Genomic DNA, 22,159 nt, shown 5'->3' on the forward strand with positions numbered 1-22,159 from the left:
ATTATTGTCTGTGAATTATTAAAATTGACTTCACCTACTCACCTTTAGACTTCTCTGGCTGAAAGGAAAAAAAAAATCAAGAAAAAAGTATTGCAAGGGAGGCCTGCACTCTTAATCTATTACTAATGTCTTCTTGAATCCTGTTAATATTTTTCATATTGCCTGCTTTGGTGAGCTCAGACGCTATATGTGAGGAATGAGCAAAAATTCCAGCTGATCCTAGCCATAAAGCTCTTTAATGTTTAAGTCTCCCTTGCCCTGCAGGTAATTACTGTCTCCTCTTTCACCCATGCAGCTGGGACATCAGACAATTTGGGGAGCATCCAAGATGGGCATGAAGATCAGTTTCCTGGTTCACGACAAGTACTGTGGATGTTTATGCCACAGAGATAATTTTCTAGGGTTTTATTCAGCAACAAAACAAACTTTTAGAAGTTGTTTAGATCTACAAGGCTCACTTTCCCCTGCAACTCAACCATAAAGTTTTTTTTTTATAAATAAATAAAAAAATAAAGGCTCTCCTTGAATACCAGGGAGGTAGTAAGGTTACTAAAAATATTTAACAATGTAAAATGTTTTAAAGTTCTGATAAGGTCAGAATCATAGCTAGAGGTTTTTAGTGGAATACAAAGATGAGACAAAGGTGTGGAATGTGGTTAAGCACTCATCAACATCATCATCTCAGGGTAGCAACAGTAACAAAGATCCCACCTCTTCATGACTCCATCATGAAGTTGTTAATTTACAAATGATGACTCTAAAGGTGATACAGTGGAAAGGTGAAGGTTTATTTATTTTTTAAACAACCACTTCCAAACTTCCACTGCCTTTCAACTGTTTGCCCCTTCAGAGAAATTATAAATGGTGAAGGACAGAGATGGAAGTCTGAACAAAAACTTCTTGTGGATTTTTTGTGGGAGACAGAAGACACCTAAGATTAATCTGAAAGAAAGCCAGGCTACCCCAGAAAAGTACCTTCCCTCCTCCCTCCCCTCAAATTAGGCTTTCCTTAGAAAAACTGAAAAGCCAATTTTTTTCTTTTTTTTTTCTTTTTTTTTTTTTTTTTTAGCGGAACACTATTTGACTTTTTTTCCCCATAGTTAAAGTTAAAACATTCCACATTTTCTAGGGGAATAAACTTCAAAATAATGAAAGAAATAAAAGTATAAAATGAAAGAAACTTACTGTCATTTTTGGATTGAAACACTTGAAAAACATGAAATGAAAGCTTTTGGAGACAAACCCCCAAACTGTTCCGCTTCCTCAGGACTGGAGACCTCTTTATGCATTTCTCCTAACCTGGTCCATATGGCTCTTTCACACCGCCCTGGGGTGTACCCCAGAGGGACAACTGTACTTTGCTAGCATCTTCAGCAGCACCAAAGTAACACTGGTACATATTCTGCAGGAGGTGGCATAGGATTTTGGCAATCAGTGGCTTGAAGTACTGTCTTTCAAGCGGTAAAAGTATTAGGTGCTGTGGCATACCCAGCCTCGAGACAGCTATGCCCTGAGCAAACCACTGACTGGAAGACTTCATGCTGAAAAGGCTGATGTCAAGGCATCTGCTGACCCAAACTCAGCAGAAGCTGCTTTTAACAACACTAAAACCATCTCATGGCTTCTCAGATGAAACACATGAACACTCTGTGGCTGTCATCTTCCTTTGTGCACCCACTCATCCATAAAATAAAATACAAACAGCTGAAGGCAGGCAAGCTCTTGCGAAGGCTGGAGAAATTAGACAGGAGTCTAGCCCTTCATTCCAGATTTGCTGAAGGAAACCTCACCTCTGTCTCATATCCTCTGTATTCAAAAGCCATTTTTATTTTCAAATAAATCATGTCCCTTATGGTTCTGTGCTGCCATTCTAAAACCACTGCAAGAGCTGAGTTGGCACAGCACACTTAAAAAGAAAAGGTTACAATGAGGTGGGAAACACAGTCAAAATGTGAACAGTATTGTTAACATATTACTTGACTTTTGAAATCCCATTGTAAAATAAAATAAACAGCTTCTGAAAGGAAGACAGATCTTCAGACATGCTCCCACTTCTGAATGCGAACCAGCAGTCAGGCCCACAAATGACCTCACCTCAACCACCTCTGACAGCAAGGTCTTCAGAAAGCCCTGGTGGGAACAGTTTGGTGCTGAGCCACTCTGCCAGTGCTCCAGTCTCACTGGGCGCTCCAAAATGTGGTCTGAACCACAGTTCAGCTCTTTCGAATGTCTGATCTCATGTAGGAAATGGGGAATAGGCTGTAGGTGGTGGAGACTGTTGGCAGGAGGGAATTCTTGGCAGTTGTGACAAATGTGTCTTTGGTGCTGCCTGAGCCTGGACTTCTGTCGTGGCTTTTGCCTGCTCCAGGCTTTCTCCCACCCCCAAGACTTCCCTTCCCTTGCATTTCCCACCACATCTGCTGGAGCACAGGGAGTGTTTGTATGGGACAGGCATAGGACAGGCAGTGATAAAAAACAAGGGATGGTCCAAATGAGGGTGAGATGACAGAGATAAGGGGGAGGAGAAGGCCAAATGGCAGGCCAAGAGAAGGGGGAGGCAAAGGGATGAGAGGTGAGATAAAGACAGACTTTCTGTGCATGAATAAACATGAATAAGTGAAGAGGTGGCTGTAAGACCCCCCACTGCCAGGAAGGCAGAGAAGAATTACAGGCAGGAAACGTCACGGCAGGAGCAGTTGATTAAAACTACAAACTGCATGAACTTGGTCTAATCCCTTCTTGCCTGCAAAGCCACCCGAAGAGAACCTGGCTAAAGATGCTGTCTTGAGCTATTCCAGCATCTCCACTCCTGAAGCACTGTGCTCTCGTACAATGTGGCAGGCAAACAAGAATAATCAGCTGGCACCTCCTGACTTTCCACAAACCTTTGAGCTGGCCATCTCAGTTCCCATCACAGAGGAATTGCTTTGCTTCATAGTCAGATGCAGCAATGCACGTAAGCACACTCTTAGCCCTGAGTATGGAAACTGTCCCTATTAACTATTCATGCCCTTGAAGTGAAGCACTTGCTTGGATGCTTGGCTGAATCAGGCCCTAATTAGGGAGGTAAACAGCTTTCTATCCTCATTTACCTCTCCCTCAGCCTTACTCCTCCAGTCACCTAAGTTTAATTTAAAAATATGTTTTCAGGAGTTGAGCCTGGACCTGTCACATCCAAGATTGCCACTAATTGCTATGTGTCAACAGCATTTGGAAAAATGAGCAATGAACTCAAACCACCAACCCTCCTGCCTAGATGATGGCTTTATCTTTACACACTTGCTCTTCAATGGGGTTGCAATCTCTTTACCCACCCAGAGCGGAAAATGGCATTGCCCAAAGTCAGTCAGAGATTTCTTCAGCCAGTCTGAACATTTCTGAGGAAAAACTACCGATGCTGTAGATGAACATATGGTGCAACACCCAGGGTGTAAAAGCACTCCAACTTAGCCCCCAGGAGGTAAGGACACCCTCTTCCTCTGGCCAGTCTTGTCAGATTGTTGTGGTATTAGGGGATCAGAAAGCAGACTCAGAGAGGCAGGCTGATGTTCTCAGGAAGATCAGTGAAGATGTGAAGGTCACAGATGACACACGGTTGGTTTAAAAACCTCAGAAGTGACAGCAGGGAAAGAGGTGGTGAAGGAGGAAGGGGAACAGAGCCAGCTGTAGAAGCTGCCAGAGAAATATTTTGTTGGAGATACAGCAGAGAAGAAGCAGGATGACGCAAAGAGAAGCAACCGATTAAAACGCAGCATATGAGGACTGCACACTGTGGTGTCCAGAGGGATTCCTTTACTGGATGTGCCGGTCTAATACTGATGCAATGAGCTAGTTATGAAGCAAAAAGTCAGAAATGTGTGTGGGAGTATTGGAGGGGCACACATTTAGTATCTGCTCCTACAAGAAAGGAGGCAAGCTAGGGCTTCTGCTAAGTCTCTTAAGAGGATTAAACAAGACAGTGAGCAAGACTGGACACGAGCCTGCTGAAGCTTCTCGGGTTTGGTGACATATTGAGAGGAAAACATGATAGCAAAAATGCTCTTCCTATCTTCTAAGGAATAATTAAGATGAACAAAATCAGGGTGAGATAAAAAAGTAGAAAGCTACCTGTGGAAGGACGGTTGTGTCCACTAGGCATGGCAGCAGAGCACAATGCCATCAGGCTCTCCTCCTCCTAACTTCGCCAGTGCCTCATCATTTGACTCAAGTAGTGTGGTCTGTCTGCTCTGCCACACAAGTGTTTCAGAAGCAGAAATGCAGTGATGCTATTTTTTTTAAACCCTTTTCACATGCTTGTTGAGAAACATTTAAAATGTGTTAAGTGCTCATGCCTTGTAGATGCTATACAGAGACAAGTTACTACTAATCATTATTTTACTTGGCTGAATTTGACACGTGTGTTTTCAGAGATACCTCTGAAATGCCTGATATGTGAAGCCTTAACTAAAACTAACAAACAAACAAAAGCCTTCTGCGGGTTTTATTAGCAGGAGGGACAAATAAAAGGAAGAGGGTGGCAAAGCAACGCAGAGATAATGTTGAGTTTGAAGTAAGGAAAGATATAAACATTTTGGCTCACACAGCAGCAAAGTCAGCTTAGAGGAGAATTAAGGACAACAGGGATAATCATTTACCAAAGCAGTTGTTTTCAGATGTTGACATACATTTTCAGAACAAGAAGGAAAAAAAAACCCCACATAAGACTGTCAGAATTATGACAACTTGCAACTTCTTTACCTGGCTGCTAGTGAGGAAAATAGACAGGAAAATCATCTGAACATTATTCTTCCTTGAATGCTCCCATTTCATTTTCATGAGTATTAATACAGGCCACACATTGACATTGATGAGCACAAAGATCCTTGAGGAAGGGAAACACGTGTTTCCTTGTGCAGGCATCTGAGTAGTTTACAGTCACAGGCGACTCTGAACTTATGAGTAGGAAATGAAGCTCGTATGAAAACTAAAGTGGAAGTGTGGGGCATTTAGGGTTTTGTGATCATGGTTTCATTAGACTCTAAATGCTCTTTAGGGCAGGAACACTTAGAGGAGTTCAGAAATGTTTTTGACTGTAAGAAAGCTGACTTTGGGAGAATGTGATATGCCCCAAGGAATTTTTACTGGAATCCTATGAAACATGGGAAACATAGAGCTGAATTTTTTAAAAAAACATCTGAAGAGACTGAAATTTAAAGCCGTCCTGCTTAATTCCAAGGAGGAAAAAGGGCAACTGAGGCCAAATGCAGTTCAGTAAAGATGTAAAGTTTAATGTAAGCAACACTTAGAAGACTTAGGGTATTTCTTATGTATATATGTATCTGCAGATACTGAGATACAACAAACAATCCTTTGAAAAGTAAACAACCCGGTAAGGAGGAATACAGAACTTAGGCATTAGAAAAAGCAGTTTAAAGAAATAATCCCAGGGGGACAAAGTATCTTTTGACACTACCATGATTTTTTTCTCCTAACCATTAAATAGCATTTCATTTATATCAGTGCTAGAAAGGACTAGGAGAAAAAAGCTTAATTGCTTAAGGCATGTAACAAAAGGAAGAAGTTAGCAAGTTAGCATGCCCTTTTTTTCTTTGAAGAAGAATAATAAGAGGCCAGATGACTGCTTAAATATTAGCATCACATTGTGACAGAGTTTCCAGGGCTTGCTTAAAGGAAGGAAATTTGCATTGATGTATGTACGTCCTCGGAGTTACAGCCATGCCAGCCCATAATAACTCTGATGCAAAAATACAACCTGCAGTTCCTATCCTATGCAAGCTGTAGGACAACTGCAGAAACAGGTGGGAGGGAAAGGGAAGAATTCCCTGTAACACATGCAGAGCATTAGATTCAGAGAGCAGATGACGTTTACATATGGTTGAAAGGTTTCTTTTTTTTTTTTTTTCCCTTTTAAAAGGTAACATAAACTCCTAACTGAGAGATATGTACATTTTAAGCTCTGTGATGACAGAACAGACCAGTGAGACCTGGAGTTAATCTTCGTTGTTGCAGGAAAGGGCAATGAAATGAAGCAAGCTCCTATGGAACTGTTAGCTTAATATCTGCCACGGAAATAATAGAAGCAATTTTACTCAAACACCTTAACGGGCATAATTTGATTAGAAGCAATTGTGCAATTCTTGGAGGGAAATTTCTGCATACAAATTAATATAATTGTCCTGCTGAAAGATAAGAAAATTAAAGAGAAGCCCTAATTCTCTAAGAATTACCCAATTTCAGGGGCTGAGAGACCTGATGCTTCCGACATTCTTTGCTGCAGGGCTGCTTGTTTCCAAGTGTTGGAGGTGGTTCACTGAATTTCAGTTTTAACTTTTAAAAGAAATCTAAAATTAATTTTATTAATTTAATTATTTTTATAAAAATAATTTAGTATTATTTTTGGAATATCAAATAGATTATTTAAATCCAAGTATAGACTAAGCTGCCTACCTATAATATGAACATTTGGATTGTAACAAAAGTAGAAAAGACTAGAGAGATCATTTCTGCAGAATCCACATTTTACAGGTGAGCAAACTGTAGTGGAAACTTAGCCTTACAAACCTAGGGCAGCAAATGCATGTGACGTTTGATCTTACTAGCCATGTGCTAAAAAAGCCTGCAAAACACATGAAATCATCTTTCATAGTGTATCTAGTTCAGTATAAAAAGCAAACTAGTCATGAAGCCCTGTGAAAATTGCAGATTATAAGAAAGGCAAAAAATAATCTTTTTTTTTCCTCCAATCTTTGCAGCAAGTTAGTCTCCAATTAAAAAAGGGTCAGAAAAGATACTGCTAGGAATCTGATACAAGCCAAAAGAAATTATACCGATAGGTTTGTAGTTGACAAGACACAAGCAGGGAGGGAGAGAGACAGTCATTAGAAGCATTAGCAGGAACAATTCCCAAGGCCAGTAAATATCAGGGGCCCCCAAAGCAGTCAAAAGTAGAGTGAAGAGATTTAGAGTCAAGGCATTCAAAGGGTCTACTTAGTTTGACCAGAAGACAGTCTCACATTTCAAGGTTTCTTCTTCAGTACAGCTAAGCTTTTCAATGGGAGGCCTTGACCCCAGGGATCACTAACTGAAGAAAACAAATGTGTTTTCAAATGACTGTATTGGCACTGTCAGAACCGACTGTACACAAGATTAAATGATATTTATTTTCACTTTCCAGAATATCATGTTAAATTTTAGAGAGAGAGACAGACAGAAATGTTTCCAAATAAGACATGAGAATCTGAACATCGGATTTTCTGTGTCAGCTGGGATTCCACAGCAAAATTTTTGTTAACTGATCTGGCTAAGCCTCCTTCCAAAATGTCAACCTGAGGCTTTCTTGCCTTCAGCAGTCTTGGTGAGGGTAGGTGGAAGGCAGCACATGCTGTCAGTCCATTTCAATTCTCTCACTGCTTTTCCTTGCTTTCTTGCAATGGACTGGATTTTGGTCTGGTATTTTGAAATTGCACAGATGTGATTCCCTGACTGAAACAAACAGAGGTTTGCCTGCCTTTGATAAGGAACAGAAATAAAATCAGAATTAAAAAACCCGAAAATGATTCTGGGTACCCATCCTGAGATGCTCAAAAAAAGGAAACTTTAATTGGAGGAAATGGATGCCACATCTCTTCATAGAGGAGTTTGCTCACAGTTCATCTGCATATTCCTTAAAACAAAGGTACTTCAAAATCCATTTTGTGCTTCTACCTTGATCATGCTTGAGCAGCTTCATAATCTTCTTGGGTTCCACAGGAACCAAGTAGGGGCTATGTTAAATGCAAGGCAAGACAGGGGCAGTGGAAGAGAGATATGGAGCCCAAGGGAAGGTGGCCTACAACAGACCAGATAATTTCAGATAAACATCAGATGTCTACTGAGTTTATATGGAGTGCTATTTCAAGGCCATATTCCACTCAGTATTTGAATACATCCCTATACTTATGTATAGACCCACTAGCAATTGCATGAGCATTCCTGAGGAACCCGTGCTTATGCACTGTCCCAAAATGGACAAGCGCGTAGTGAGCTGAATTTAAAATCCAGGAATTGTGTTCCCAAAAGGAAACCAATAAGGAGAGAGGAGACCATGGGCACCACTATTTCAGCAGAAAATAGCTGAGCACATGAATAATACTGGAACTTGAAAAAATAGTGGAACTACAGCGAGGGCTTCAGAACTGCTACATACTACCCGTGAATTTTGAGGAGTGAATATGTACTTAGTAAGAGGTATGACAAAGCAGGAAAGTGGGTCTCACAAAGCGCGGACTTGTTGGGTCAAGTGTCCTTTTCCTGTTTGGCAAGTCCTTTTGTCTCTGTGTCTTCCTTATCATCCTGACACCTTACCAAAGCACAGAATGACAGACAGCTCTTAATGACTTCCTAGCGTTTGATTCTGATACATGGGCCCAGCCCTTTTTTGCATAACATGAAAGTCTCTGTTCCCCTCTGAATTTCCACTTTGGAAGCCACATCCACTTCCACACGTGCAGGTCCCCACTCCCACTCTGCGACCCGTGTCAGGACAAACGTGTTCTCATCACAGCTTGCCTGAATCAGGCAGCTGAAGCCCGCACTCCTGAACTGCCGGACTGACAGCCGATGCTGCGTCAGCAGCCGGCAGGGCTGGTATCGCCCTCCCCAGGAGGCAAGAACATCCTCTCCTGGGCACACCCACTGCCACATCGCATGATTGGGGCTATTGTTCCCTGTGTCCAGAAGCCGGGTTCTGTCCTGTACTATCTCTGTGCATTGCCACCATCCTGCCTCACTTGGAAATAGTGTTGTTTTTTTCTCCTCTCCTAAGCATGCTCATCAGGTGATTTGGGGACAGGGGTTAGTGGCTTGGTCCTGCAGGCAGCGTGTGCTGGTTGAGCACCCCTGGCAGACTTTACCGAGGCATTCCTGGGAGGAAAGATGTGTTCTGCAAATGAGCATTTACCGAGTGAGACCCTGCAAAGCACTTGAGAAAAGAAAGTGCACATGCGCTTCTAAAACAGGCATTTTGTGGTACCCACAGTCACAAAGCTCTAAGCTGAATGGGACATTCACTGGATGGAGTTGAAACATTGACATGAAGACACAGAAACAGGTACTTTAAAAATCAAGCCTATTAGCCCCCACCTTCCTCCGCTTTCCCTTCTTGTAGCTGGAGGAGAGACGGCCACATACCCATTTGAGAACAGAAGGAACAACAAGTCGTTTTGCACATTGTTTTGTTTCCCATCAGATGACGTTTCACCCCCAAAAGCATCCCCTCTCCCCTTCGGAGAGGGTGACCGAAGCAGAGTAGCATCCTGCCCCTCCTGGGCAGCGCTGCCTGCCCGCTTGTCCCCAGGTAGCTGGCTGACAAGTAGGCTAATTTAGAGCTCTAAAAGCTGGCAGCAGGAGCACAATTAAGCCGTTTTCACAGACTGCTGGCCAAATGCAGCGATTTATTGGCTGAGTGATTGGATTATTCATTTGCAAAACTAAAAGAAGGCATTTTCTTACCACTTCAGTTGGCCTGTAGTACTTGTGATTGACTGTTACATGGATATGGCCAGTCTCTTTGCATCGTCCTACTTCATTTTCATTCTTCCCTTCCCACCTGTAAAGAAGATAAACATTTAATCAACCCATAATTACTTTAGTGCTCTGATCTTACCAACATTTGGCCTGCTTTCATTTACTTGAGGCTGGTGTCAATTCTCCCTGCAGGACAGTATAAACTCATTAGCTATAGGAACAAAGGCCGAGTTTAGACTTGAATGCAGCAACAATGGCTTTTGAAGTCTCTTTGTTTTGGTTTTTGATTCAGTGGAAGGACTGAAATAGAGGACTTCCAAATTAAACACATAATGCTAGGGGTAAATAAAACGTCCTGATTTGAGAATGTCTCATGTATCTGCAAATAAATATGACAGTGAGGTTTTTCATTTGTGGATTGGTTCAAAGTTGTTTTCTTAAAATATTTTTAATTCTTGTATTTTGGCCAGTACTTTCAGGAACTCTTTAATCTGTTAATTTTAGGGATGTGAAGCTCTGTTTGAATAGCATTAAGCTGCATAATTTAATTTGTGCTTAACTAGGAAAACCAAAACAAAAACAGGTCTTGAGTTTTCAGTCCTAGCTCGACATAGCACTTCACATACATGTTCTGTAAACAGTACTTACTACCTGTGAGCTGAATGCCAGCTACTTTGTCCAAATCAGTTTCATATGTGTTGAGCAGCCAGCACTTTGCTGTAATTTATGTGATCTGGGTGCGCCGCGAACTATTTCATTAGCAACTGTCCTGACCTAAAATTTTGGGAGCAACAGCAGAGGAACGGTTTGGTGGGTGACTAGCTCTGCCTTTGAAGATGCCAGCCTTCAGCCTGGAAGCCTGAGGACAATGCTTCCTCTCAAAACAAATGCTTCAGATGGCACATGTAGGAATGTACATCAGTGCATCAAACCTAATCCACTGAACGTACAAAATCCAGAGTTATGATTGAAACTATATCCTCTTTTTGCCTCCAAGTATATATCATGAGGCTCCGAACCAGCTTGGCATAGAAGCGTAGTGATGAAATCCTTTACTTTTTTTGTGTTTAAGTAAAATCTATGCAATTTAAATCAGCAGTGTGATTTAGACTATTTAGCTTCGGTCACCAGCCATGAAAGAAAAGTGCCCCTTGCCTCCCACTTACTGATTGTACTGCCAGCTCTTGGGATTTTGTCACAGATTTGATTTCTCTTTGCTCCCCTGCCCCCCTGAAGCTCCTAGAAGAATTTAATTCTTTGACAATCTCAGCCTTCATTTTTGCGTTTCTAGCCCTGAGGGCTAAGGAGGGGAGTCTGAAAATGTGAACTCTGTGTACCCATGAAGGTTAAAACACTGAAAGGTGAAAGGAAATACTGAATATGCATTATTACTAGTTTTCAAATCCCACGATTTTTTAAACACAACTCATGGGTTTTGGATGACCAGCAAAGCTGGTAGGTTGCTCGATACTGGGAACACTTCTTGTCGAAATAAATTCAAACAGATAATAGCTGAAGTGAAGTCAGCTGTTAACAGTCGTGCCATGATGCTACAGATGATTTATAATTTAAATTTTCTTTCCTTCTTTTTGCAGTTGCTCTGTTTGAAGCCTGAACTGCAAAGTTTTCATTCAGAAGCCAAAACTAACATTAGTCCCTCCCTTTAAAGGGCAGAGGGTAAAAATGTGCAGGACTCAAATGAGCTTAATAGAAAACTAACCGTCACCAGTAAAACAACAGGAAGCACTTAGATCAGGAGACGTCAGTTGTTGTTGGAGGTCACTGAGCAGAGAACCCCATTTAACACCCAACAGGCTCCAGAAGGCTCAGCCCAGCCAGCAAAGACTCACTTAATGTCGCTATCAAAGTTATATAACAATAGAAACAGCTTAAGAAGAAATCTCCACCCGTTTTGTTCAGCCCAGTAATGTGAAAAGTTCACAAGGGAAAAAAAAAGTACTTCTCATTGTGAACAAAGTAGCATTTGATAGCTGCACTTCTAATTACTCCTGGCACCTTGGTGCTCACAGCTGGGGACACCATACTGCTGATAAAAGGGAATGCACAGCGGCCAGCCTGACACCAGGAGCAAGATGTCCATTTTGCCAACTGACTCCCCTCCCTTCTTCCTCTAACCACAGGGAAAGGAAAAACAAACCCCACAAAAATCCTCCTTCACTTATTGTCAAACTGGAGTCAGAATTTTTAACGGGAAAACATAGTGCCAGGCTATCCCGAAGCCCAAGCGTGGTGGAAGAGGCACAGGGAAGCCTCACGTTGCTGTGGTTTTCAGTAGCTCCCACCACAAGGGCTACCCAGATTTCTGCTCCTTAGGGTGGGTGCCCCAACCAGGCAAGAAAACAGTCTTGTGTAACTTGGGGGAAATGCGAAGGATCACTGGCTAAAGAAAGTTAGGCTAATCAGGCTGGGCTACATTTATAGAGGATGGGGTGAGGATCCCCCCATCCAGTGCCCAAGGCCCAGGGCCTCCAGGCAGGTGCCTGCTGGCCTAGTGTAGGCTTTTCACAAAATGCTGGTCCTAGAGCCTGCAGGCAAGGAGCCTCTACAGCAAGCCCATTGCCTGTCCCACAGTGGGGAGCTTCTCTCTCACTGAAGCACAGGACAGGCTTGCTCTCATGGCTGACTGCCTCAGCCATACACCAGAATGCTCTGCACTCGGAGAAGGATGCACGCGACCACATGTCTGCTACTGACGAAGTGGGTTTGATGACTTCTGCATCTACATTTCCATGTCGAGCACCTCACTGTTGGAGATGGGTGCTTTGGGATTGCTTAGGATGATAGTCATTGTCAGCTCTGGTGGGTACCACTACTATCACTGACCTCAGAAATTCCCATATAAATAAGTTAATCACATTTCAAATGCATGTGCAAGTTTACTTGTTTACAAGGTTCTTCACCTCAAGACACTCTGGATTTACAGAGGAACAGACTGCATTTTATTTAAGGCTAATTCCATATCTGCAGTTCACTACTGTTACAATACTTATTAACAGCAGTAATGAATGTTCCTTTTCCTCTTCAAACTGGAGATTCCCATTATTTTTAATTTCCTATAACTATACAGGAAGACAGAAAGTTTCAAGCTATGAAAACATCCACAGGTATAGAGGATTTTCTGAGGATGAAGAGCTGGGGTACTGACCCAGTGGGGTGTGAGGTGGGCAGGGAAGGACACAGGGGAGCCAGGATAATCAAGGAGGGGTGGGAATAGCACTGCAATGGACCAAATGGTCCAAATGGTTGTAACTGAGAAGCAAACGAGGCAAAGTACATATATTTTTGAGGTGGTGAAGAAAACAACTAAAAATGAAATCTTTCAAAAAAGCACAGATAAATTGAACAAGTATATGCATTTCATCTCCTTGCTTTATCTTTACACAGAAACAGAACTGACAGCATTTTAAAAAAACATTCAAAACCCCTCATAGCTACTCAGTCTCTTTACAGCAAAAACCCTATCACGTACAACTTTAATTCAAATATATGCCAATAGAAAGTATTTTCACATTTGAAAATGAACTATAAATTAATTAAGAACAAAATTTTAGGAAAATTTTGCTCTTCCTCCACAGCTAATACAAGATACCATTTGTGTAGACATCTCGTATTTGTGGTCTGATCGCTGCTGCACGCACAATTAAGCCAAAGCACTTTCTGTCCTGGCACTTTATAAACAGCAAAACTGACACCATGTAACAGACCACTAATGTCACTTGTAAGTAATCTTTTGTAGGGAAACTTGAAATATGGCTCTTTATATGTTCCTTTGCCACCAACTCACCCACCAACCTTGCCAGCAGCTCTGATACATCAAAGCAATCAAGGATATAGGGATTGCTTAACCACAATTTTGTGCTTAAATCTAAAGAACAACTATGCTACCATAGAGGGATGTATTTAAACTTCTTTTTCATATGCTCTGACAAATCAAGTCTTCAGCGTTTGTTCACTGAAGGAAACAGTTCAAACAATGCTATTGTTATTATATTCACAGCATTATCAAGTTCGAGTTTCAAAAATCTAAATCATGACTCCCCACGTTATGAGACTTTAAAAAATAATAGGAAGCTAGGCTTCCTATTTTTTGGTTTCTTTTTTTCCCCCAGTTCATTGGAAAGCTTTTGAAGCCCTTATTTCTTTACTCCAAGTTGTGAAAGTTGGTATTGAGAAAAATGTATTTCCTCAACAAATATTGTTTGTTGTGAAAATCAAAACATTTTGGAAAGAAAAGCTTTAATTTCAAGCAAGTTCCATTACTGTCAACCTGAAACAAAATTATATTAATAATATCTAAAAAAGATGCTTCGACATTTTCAGAGTTGGAAAAAAATGGTGGTTTTTTTCTTTCAGAATGGCTTTGAAAACTCTTTTAAAGTTATTCTTTCTTTAAAAGAAGGCTAGAAGAGAAATGAAACAGTCCAGCTGACCTGAAATCAGATATTTTTCCAAATTGCATTTGTGACAATTATTTTCATTTCATTTGGCAGAGGGGAAGAATGTGGAATTTCCCATGGAACATCATATTTAATTCTCACTCAGTCTTCCTATAGGAGAAACTCTCATACCTCTTATGATGTATGGAATCTGATAATTAAATTGTTAGTCTTCAAACCTTAATTTCAGTTCTGAAACAGCTATTAGGTCTGCCTACAGATAAAACATTGTATCAATAAGCAAGTAGTAAAAGTCTGCTCAGCTGGAATAGTTAATTCTCCAGCTGAAGTGGATTAAACATCCCCCTAAAACTTATATTCTATGGTGAGAATGGGGTAAAAGTGGTGCAGTCCTAAGTGAGGAACCCTTGCTCATGTCGGTTCACCCATGCCAGCATTCTTCACTGACCTGGCTAGGTTCCTTTCAACTATCACTCTTCAGAATGCCTCTAATTTCTGTATGGGATTCTGTTCCCTTCCTTCTCATCTGAAAGATTCTGATTTCCCTGAGCTGTTAAATACAACACATAGCACTGGCCAGCCAGCAACTTCTGGGGGGCAAAAGCCAGACCTAGCAGCAACTGTTTTGATGATGACTCTTGGTGGCTTCTCTTCCACATCCCCATAGCACCATTACTAATGTATTGTTGGCTTTCCACTCTAATAGCAATCCTTCAAATCTCATGTGTTTCTGTAACCCAACCTCTCATTTTAAGGTAAACAGAAAAAAACCCGCAAACCAGAAACCCCCTCCTCCCTCAGTTCAAGCTCAGTTCAACCTTGACTGTCACTGAAGAGGCCACTGCTCCACTTCTGCTAGTAGTTCACCTTGTTAGACCTTACAGCTTATCTGCAAATGCCCCCTTTCTACGGTGATCTTTTATAAAACCAACCGGCATGTTAGTGAAGATAACATTTGCATGTAGAGCCAAATGACTAGAGTAAAATATTCATTTTTACTGAATTAATCCTGGTCCTGGAAGCAATAACAAATGTGCGTGTATTTTTATATTAATAAGACAATAAATCTTTCCACTGCTTGAACAGGTTTTTTTTCTTTTTCTTTTTTTCTTTTTTTCTTCTTTTTTTTTTCTTTCCACATCTGCAGACAGCAGTCTTTGCAGCAGTCTGTAAAGAACTCTGAGTGCTGTAGTGGTTTCAGGCTATCTTTGCAATCCTGTTCTAATTTAATAAGATTAATGACAGAAAATTAGTCAAGACAAGCGTTTGCCTGTTTCGTTTACCCTGCTGTAGTTCAAATTATAGGCGGGAAGTGTTTCCCCCAAGTACTACTTAATTAGTAATAAGTAGAAGGGAAAGTAAAAGAAAAAAAAGTGTAATCCTTACAGGGGGAAAATATTTGTAGCTCTGAGGCTTTCCTGTTAGTACAAAGGACTGAATTTGAATGATTCAGAAGACTATATAAATATAATTTGAAATTTCTCCCTTGAAAAAGAAATGTTAGAAGAAAAAAAAACCACACAAGGTAGATAAACCTCTGTGTACACTTCACAGTCAAGTTCAGAGAGAGAATCAGTCTTATTGCAGCTGTACATTTCATTAGTTACAAAAATGTAGTAAAGTTTCTCTCTCTCTCTTATTTTGGCGAGAAGACATAGTCCTGACAAGTGTTAATGACTGGCTGTGACAAAGTATTATGTTATCTTCTTGGAAAGACTTTTTAGGCTGTCCTGGATTTTCAGCTGTAAAATGTGAATTGTTAGGAAGACAAAAAAATGAAAAAAATAATTTTTAGTTGTTGATGGGGCAGCCGGGATTGGTTTTATTCCTGTTTTCTACTACAAAATCAAGATGTGACAGCTAAGACTTCATTACATTTGCAACTTTCCCTGCCAAAGCACAAAATAGGGATAGTTAAGAGCCCTGCAAATGTGCTCTGTGTTCTCAGATGCACTATGAGGTCTCCCTGCTGGTGCTTGCCACTAATCTCTCCTGGCCATTTACTCCATCATTCCAAAATTTTGAAAGGTGCGTTGTACAGCAATACTGTGAAGCTGTGCCATCATTTATGGCAGTGGAAAGGGCTGCTGGAAATTTCCCAGGTGAGTTTTTGAGATTGCAAAATTTTGTAATACCTGCAACCCTGCAATTAAAAAAAAACAACCAACCACCAAACAACTCAACCAAACTTTGAGGAAGGGAGATAGGAAGAAAGCAGCCATCCTCGCAGGAACTCATATAGCACATGTGCCGGTTCTTAAGTGCCTCATAAATTGTAAAGAAACAGATCAATGGGACTCACCAGTGGGGTCCCACAATACTAAAAGGGAGGATTTTGCTGCCAGGCTACTCCCTGAAGAAGATATATCCAAACTGGAGAAGGTGGGAGTAAAAGCCCTTGGCGGTTTCAAAGAATGTGAGAGGTTACCAGCCAGCGTGCCAAGAAGTCAGTGAGGGCAAGGAGAGAGTGCGTGTGCTGCAAGACCATGGGCTGGGATGACACCTAGAAAAATTACAGAGGTTCTAAACAGAACTTTCTAAATCCTGAGAAATATTTTACATCTAGTGCAATTTGAAAGATGAACGATAGCTATGGGGATGAGTAGTGGGTCTGTTGTGACACTACCCCCACCCTGGGAGCAGGGGGAATAAACGGCTCATTTATCTGGCTAGGCTACATCTCAAATGATCAGAATTATACCACTGTCAAAATGATCAGCAACAAAATTATCATTAGCACCTAAAATGCCACCTCAGTCCCCATAGGTATAGCTATTTGTATCACTTGTAAATGACTTAAGGAATTAATAACTTATTCACAGTGAAGAAAAATTTCTAAAGAGCCCTGGGGATGAGCAGCCCAAGCCCTGTTTCTAAAGTGATTTAGGTTCCTAAAATTCCATGTCACTAGATGTCATGTGGATTCTTCTATGATTTTTGAAAATTACTTTTATTGATCGGTAAAAAAAAAAAAGCAACTATGTCTTCACACACAAAATACCTGCTGTACCTTATCACTTGGAGTCATAGTGTAGTTTCCCTGAGAGAGAAACTTGTGATTGATTGATTCAATCCAAACACCAACCACAGCTATTGCCAATGTGAATGATACGGAGTCCACCATATGGAGCCGTATGTGAGTGAAAAATAAACAATCAGGACACAAAATTTTGTGTGTTAGGAGCAACTAAATCTAAAGTAAGCCTTTAATACCCTCTCTATAACAGAAGCTATTCATAAAAGTACTTTCACTTTTATTTCTGTAATCGTTCTTTTCTTTAGGCTTTCTCGAAGGTTTAATTTACTTTCTGAAAAATACATGCTGATTTGTCAGTCTTAGGAAATGCTGAGACTTCTTAGGCCAACACCAAAGCAGGGAGTTTAATTTTAAAGTAACAGATAAATTTATTGACATCAAAAGAAACTGTGATGCTGAGAACATCTGCAAATAAAGACATTCAGTTAGGTACTGACCAACATGTTTCAGTTTCTAATTTTAGGTAATAAAACTTTTTTAAAAAAATGAAAAAAGTTGATCACCAAACATTCATTCTTGCTTTTGCAAACAACACTAGACAGGGACAAAATAGTTCTTAAAAATCACAAGAATTCTTACTTGTGTGGAGCAACTGAATCCACAGCATATTCGTATCAATGCTTACTAGGGAGAATTAGCTTATAAACACAAGGAGTAAAAGTATAGAGAAAAAAGAAAAAGTAAGAAAGACAGAGCAGTTACTAGAGCTCCTACTACCTCCCCTTTACCCTGTCAAACCTCACTACTGTTAAGGCATACAGGACAACATGTGATCATACAGGGACATCTTGCTCTCAAGACATGCTAAAAATATGGAGAGAAACTTATTCCCCAAACTGGGCTAGAAATTCTATTTATACGGTCTCTCTCTCCCCCATCAGAATTATTCTGGAGGTTGATGCCAAAAATTGAAACCAGACTAAAAACTCATTGAGGAGAAAATGTTATTACCTCCCCAGCCACCCACTGGCTGTTCAAATAATATTGTATATATCTGTGCGCTTCTGCATATTTATTGAATTTGTCAAGTTTTTGTTCCCAAGTAAAACTTATTGGCCCTGTCAAAAGTTCACCAGCTGCACAAGTGACTTTGATGGCCTGAGGAACAGCCCTGGCGTTAGCGTCATAGAAGAGCCTGTGGCTTTCCTCTCCCTTTTCCAGCTGAGATCGGTATGTTGATGCATGGGGCCCAGAGAAGATACAGAAGGAGGGAAATTGAAAAAATAATAAACAATAAAAATATAAATTACAGAAAGCGCTCACCAAGCCATCCTGGTTTTATTATATGGCCTTGAGAAGGAATTTTGTATTTTCAATCAAACTATGTGGAATATGCATTGTAAACATTCTGCACCCACTGCTCAACATTTTTATGACTTAGTAGAAGAGCTAATAGGGATGTGGAGTGGGTTGCTACATAATCCTTGTGGTGTGGCTGATGGGCTGTCACATGGAAAGAACAGGGTTAGCAGGTGTCATCTCTTGAGATAGCAGATGATGGGAGCAGGACTGTGGGGATCTGGGGGCACAAAACAGAGAATCTGGCAGAAAACCCCTTTTTGCAGCAGGGTGATGAACAGAACCGTGGTACTCACATCTTTGGAGGGGCATCTGGCTCCCAAGGTGGGGAGTGAGTGGCAGAACAGAGAATGAAGATGGAATAAAAGATTGAGACATACCAGCCTACATTTTTTTCTTACGATCTAGAGGGCAACGTAAACATATCTGCTGTGGCAGTCAGTTGTGTCTGGAAGGTCCAACATTTCACAAAATTAGAAAGTGAAGGGGAAAAAAGGAGAATGCAGAGGTACAATTCTGTATCACAACAAAGGCAAAAGGCTAGAAATGTTCAATCTGTGGCTGCTATCTCATGTTCATACTTACACAATGGTTTTCCCAATGTGCTTAAATGACTTCTCCACAAATTCACGGACACTATGGACCTCCCCAGTGGCTATAACAAAGTCCTCAGGCTCATCTGTTTGTAACATCAGCCACATGGCCTGTGGAAAGACAAAGTCAGATTCAGTGCACATGTAAGTGTCTTCTTTCGTACATGATCTTATATTACCACATTTTTAAATTGGAAATTATACATACACGCACATAGCCCAGGCTGGGCAAATTAGCACTTCCCTAACATGGTGGCTATTAACCAGTTCAGTGCAACTCTGAAAAGAGTTCAATTATTTCTTATGATACAAAACAATACTGTATTTGATTTTCAATTTGTTTCACAGCAGGGGTTTCTGCAGGGAAGACTTTAATATGTTTACTTTTGAACACTGAGACTTGGTTGAGTGCTCAAGAGCGTGGATTCACTTGTTTAAAGCACTGCATGAATTGACACAGATATGGGAAAAGAACAAAATTTTGTTCTTTTCAGTCCAGAGTGCTGTTGTCTGTCTGCTACAGAACTATGTCAAACACACTGAATCATGAAAATATGGGTCCTTTTGTCTCTTTCTTCTGTCACATTTGTTTTGGCTAAGTTGAGATTTTAATTAAAAGTAAGTGATTAAAAAGGTAACTAAGAATAGTCAACAGTGTATTTGACCAAAATAATCTGGTTTTCCTGCCGAATATGTGCTGAATGTTACATATTAAAGCACTGTAGCGGAAACTTTTGACACGGGAACACAGGCAACACTGGTAGAAAAGTGAGACAACCATTAATATCTCTTTCAGAGAACCGTTTGAGCAGCTGCAAAAATCACAGTAGGTTTTGAAGCAAAACTTCATGGGATTGTCAACATATTTGCAAATCAGGGGAGCAGGTTTACTTCTCACAGCAATGTCTTTCACAGAGTTCCCTCCCACAAACAAGTAATGATGGATGAGCACCATCTCAGGGGGCTGGCTAGCTAAGTCGGCATGAAAGCAGGAAAGCAGATGGAAAAAAGAGGCATGCAAAGACACGTGTGACTTGTCTGAGGTATCACGGCAGGTACATTTCAGTTTTCTGATGTGCAAGCCACTTCTCTAGTGACTGGACTATTTGACTGCCTAGGAACTGTAGGCAGACAGAATAATTATTACTTTAGATCCATCAAAATGATGTAAATGTACTTCATTTCCTTTGGAGAGGAAAAGGGAATACCTGTATGGTATGATCCTCATTTAATAAATAACCAGAAAAGGAAAACAAAATAATTCAACTTTCTCTCCATATGGTAAAAAGGACTGTCATCTTCTCATAGTTTAATCCACAACGCTATTTGCACTGACCTCTTCACATCAGCTTTAAAGAAAACAACTTTAGTAGGTCCCTTGATGGTAGTGGATACTCTGCAAATCAGATTAATAAAAGCTTTGGGACAGCTCAGTTTCTCTTGGTAAATACCACCTGAAATATTCAATTTTTCCCTCCTATTCTTAATAAATCAGTGTCCAGCATTGCAAAGCGATACATTCCACTTAAATGGTTCTATTTGCAAGTGATTTTTCTTCCCAGTTATTATTTTATGCATCTTCCAAAGTTTTGACAAGATTTTATTAACATGTTCCTTTTGAACCTTTTTGCTTCTTGAACGTGCATGGAAGGCTGGGGTTTGGGCAACTGCTGTGTAAGTCCTTGACATTAATTGTGCTTTAGGGATATGACCTGCTGGGCAGGACAATGGCAGCAACTTTATTTTTCCTTTCCAGGGTTGAACATCCTAGCCAATGACGCAGAAATACCCGACTGGCTGATGAAACTCCTCTTGTGGGGAGGAGATGTCTTAACTTGTATCTCTCATATGAGCTTTCTTGGAACATTGGGGTTTCCCTGCTGATTTGAGAGGTTGTCATAAATCACCAACTCCTATTTCTTCATGACTGGACAAGCTTGCAGGATTCACAGTAGTAGCAGCGTCACAGAAAGGTTAAAAGGAATAACTAAAGTAATTGATAGTTCTGGTTCTCCTACCCCGGTCCCTGATTTCACAGAGCTTCGGCTCTCGTCAAGCAGCCCAGCTGAAAACAAAAAGCTTCCTCATATGGGAAGGCACTATTTGAGTGAATAAGGATTTACATGATTAGACAGTCAGAGCCAGGATTTATAGGAGTTCTCCTCCTGACTTTAGTGGATGTTTGCTGTACATAATGAATTCAGGCTCTCACCTTTCTTTGTCTGAAATGCTCACAACACTGTAGTGTCAGATACATCTGACAGAGATGTAACAATCAAACTTCCTTTATTGATAATAATCACCCCCCACACCCAAGTGCCACATAGGTTGACTGAATATACAATATTAGCATAAGGACCTGCTATTTGCTATGCATTGTTGTGAAGCAGTACTAATACGTCTAAGCAGAAGCAGGACTGGACTTAATGATAATTTTTTGTCATCCCTCCATTTCTAAATACGTCAGTATTGCAATTCATTGGATACAATTTTAGTGTGGTGTGGGTGCTTCTACTGAGACATTCAACGATCCAGTGAGTATTTAAGATATTTACACATTCATTTTCTGTATTAATATAAAATAGCATTGGAAGTTTCTCTTTAAAACATGCACTACGTTGAAGGAGACAGCTACAAAATACTAACAAAAAATCCAGCCTTTGACAATTGGTCCCACCGAGTTTTATGCAGTTGGATTTATTAACTCTTGTCTACCATTTCAAAGAGCAAGTAATCACCATCTTAGAAATACAGCTTAAACTGCAGTAAATTTCTACAGGATCAACTTAGAAATGATCAAACAATGCAGACAGAGTTGCTAAAATCAATTTTTGCCTCAACTTCTACCGGAAAAGAATGTTTAGATTAATGATTACTTGAGAATCTATCACTGCTGGTTCTTTTATTTTGTCTGGCATCCACAATTGTTGGCACTTAAAATTACCTCAATCAAATTAGATATGAAAAAAAGGAACATGCTAAAAATTATAAGCAAAATAAGCGATAGTTCTGTTTTGCTTTCAGGAAGGCAACCAAATGCTGTTACTTTGAACGGGTCTGCAAGACCAGTCCGTAAAAAACCGCAAAGTCAAGCCAGAAGACAGAAAAATCTTTGAACAAGCTCCACATTCAAATCTTTATTTCCACAGGTACAGCCTGTGACAACCAATGAGAAATCTGTGCACAAGCAGTAGCTATAGGCTTTCCTTACAGCAAGTGCCAGGAATGTGCTTCCCCCCCATCAGACTAATAAAGGCCCTTGACCTATCAATTTCTAGGCATTTCCTTTAAGAGTTCATGTTGTACCA

At 40.5% G+C, this 22,159-nt stretch overlaps 1 protein-coding gene across 2 annotated transcripts in view; it reads right to left on the reverse strand.

The window, feature by feature from the left end:
• Window positions 1-22,159, reverse strand: part of GMDS (GDP-mannose 4,6-dehydratase) — a 427,309-nt gene that overhangs the window by 62,590 nt on the left and 342,560 nt on the right. For both annotated transcript variants that reach the window (XM_040587295.1, XM_040587293.1), the window contains exons 8-9: window positions 18,844-18,962; window positions 9,490-9,586 (exon numbers count right to left, since the gene is read on the reverse strand). In XM_040587295.1, coding sequence (XP_040443229.1) covers window positions 9,490-9,586; window positions 18,844-18,962 — 216 coding nt within the window. The remainder of the gene's footprint in view (window positions 1-9,489; window positions 9,587-18,843; window positions 18,963-22,159) is intronic.

The sequence above is a fragment of the Falco naumanni genome, chromosome 3 (assembly GCF_017639655.2).
Source record: "Falco naumanni isolate bFalNau1 chromosome 3, bFalNau1.pat, whole genome shotgun sequence".
NCBI lineage: Eukaryota > Metazoa > Chordata > Aves > Falconiformes > Falconidae > Falco > Falco naumanni.